This window comes from Phaethon lepturus, unplaced genomic scaffold, assembly GCF_000687285.1.
Source record: "Phaethon lepturus isolate BGI_N335 unplaced genomic scaffold, ASM68728v1 scaffold33654, whole genome shotgun sequence".
Taxonomy (NCBI): Eukaryota; Metazoa; Chordata; class Aves; order Phaethontiformes; family Phaethontidae; genus Phaethon; species Phaethon lepturus.
In genome coordinates, this window is record NW_010533073.1 from 1 (window position 1) to 1,724 (window position 1,724).

The window sequence follows — 1,724 nt, forward strand, 5'->3', positions numbered from 1 at the left end:
GTGCAGGTGGGTGTGCAAGGGGTGGTATGTATGCATCCGAGTGTGCAAGGTGAGGAGGGTGGGTTTCCCTGGCAGTGCGGAGGTGGGTGCCCAGCTGGGCGCAGCACGGCATCTCCTTCTTCCCCACCGCAGCCGCGCGATGGAAGTCAGCCACTCCGTCAAGGAGCGCACCATTGCCGAGAACAGCCTGGTCATCCTGCTGCAGGGCCTGCACGGCCACGTCACCACCGTGGACCTCCGTGATGAGAGCACGGCCACGGGGCGCATCACCAACGTGGACGCCTTCATGAACGTGCGGCTGGCTGAGGTGACCTTCACGGACAGGCAAGGCACAGTGTCCCACCTGGATGAGCTCTTTGTGACTGGCAGGAAAGGACCCGTCGTCCCCCATCCTGTTGACTACGTCCACATCCCTGATGAGGTGGACATCAGGGCCACTATTGAGCGGCAGCTGCAGGCCATCCACAGGGTCCGCTACTTCGGAAGCCGTGACAAGGGCAGGAAGGAGTTCCCTCGCGCCAAGCACAAGTGAGCCCCTGGTGCTGCCCGCAGCCCTGCCTGCAGCAGGGCCAGGATGGACCTGCCTCTTTGCCTGGACTGCCAGCCGCCTCCACACCTTGCCCCAGACATCTTGCCCGGGGGACTTGGGCTCTGCTGCTCCCCTGGCCGGTGCCTGGCGGGGAGCAGGGTTATTTTTTTTTAATGAATAACCCTGCTTAAAAGGGTCTATGGTGTCTCAGATCATTTCCTCTTCTGTTGGCATCCACTTGTGTCCCTTCTCTGATGGCCATGCAGACAAACAAAGCTCTTTTGGCCAAGGCTGCAGCCTCCCACAGCCATTCTGCTGCTGCCGCTTTGCCTTCCCCTGCTCACAGAGTCCGGGACCCTGCTGTTGCCGGGATTGCTGCTCACAGGAGCCAGAGACACTGGTCCTGAGCTGTGGAGGGAGCAGGTCGTGGTCTCTCCTCTCAGCTTCCTATTAGACAGCCGCCGTTCTGAGAGCATTTAATGGGAAGTGGGCAAGACAAACATCTGTCCAGAGTGGAGTGTGGCTGAGCTCAGAGGTGAAGGGGCAGCACTCTCTGCCTGAGAAAGCGCGAAGGTGCTTCACCCAGGATATAGGGAATGCTGCCTCTGCCGGCTCTTAGGCTTCCCCACTCCTCTGCTCCCCTTCCCCCAAGCTCTGCAGTGCTTCCTCAGCCCCCTGCACATCTGCTGAAAGCACTGCATAGTCAACAGATGACTTCATCCTGTTTCTGCAGGGAGCGCTTTGTTACCCAGCACTGTCTGCCCTCCTCTGAGATGGAGCGCAGTGACTCTTCCCCCGTGCATGTAGTTTGCACAGCTCTGGGCCTAGGTGCCTTGCTGGCGCGGTCACCAGCCCTGGGGCAGCCCTGAAAGCAGCACTGCTGCTTTGCTGTCTGCTGAAGAGCTTCTCAGGTGATTTTTAAGAGCTCACATATGAGAAACTGCATGTGATGAGGCATTGCAGGTCCCCACCACAGCCAGGGGAGGGCTGCGGACGCCTCCAGCCACCGGAGCGGAGCAGCTCGTGGCGCTGTTGGCGTGGGCGCCGAGGAGGCTGCTCGGGCAGGAGGGCTCCCGAGAGATCCCACGGGCTCACTTGCTGTTCAGGAAACAAGCCCGGGGACCACAGCTTTGGCGTTGTGAGGCCTGGCCCCGAGGTCTCCTGCCGGCCGGGGGCTGGGGAGCAGAGTGCCCAG

The 1,724-nt window shown here is 61.0% G+C and overlaps 1 protein-coding gene across 1 annotated transcript; it reads left to right on the forward strand.

The window, feature by feature from the left end:
* The first annotated feature begins 139 nt into the window (after window positions 1–139).
* Window positions 140–532, forward strand: LSM10 (LSM10, U7 small nuclear RNA associated). Its single transcript, XM_010285066.1, has one exon. It carries the CDS (start codon window positions 140–142, stop codon window positions 530–532), a length of 393 nt encoding a protein of 130 aa, XP_010283368.1.
* Window positions 533–1,724: the final 1,192 nt, after the last annotated feature.

Coding starts and splice junctions, on each gene's coding strand:
- LSM10 (XM_010285066.1), top strand. CDS start 140: ATGGAAGTCAGCCACTCCGTCAAGGAGCGCACCATTGCCGAGAACAGC.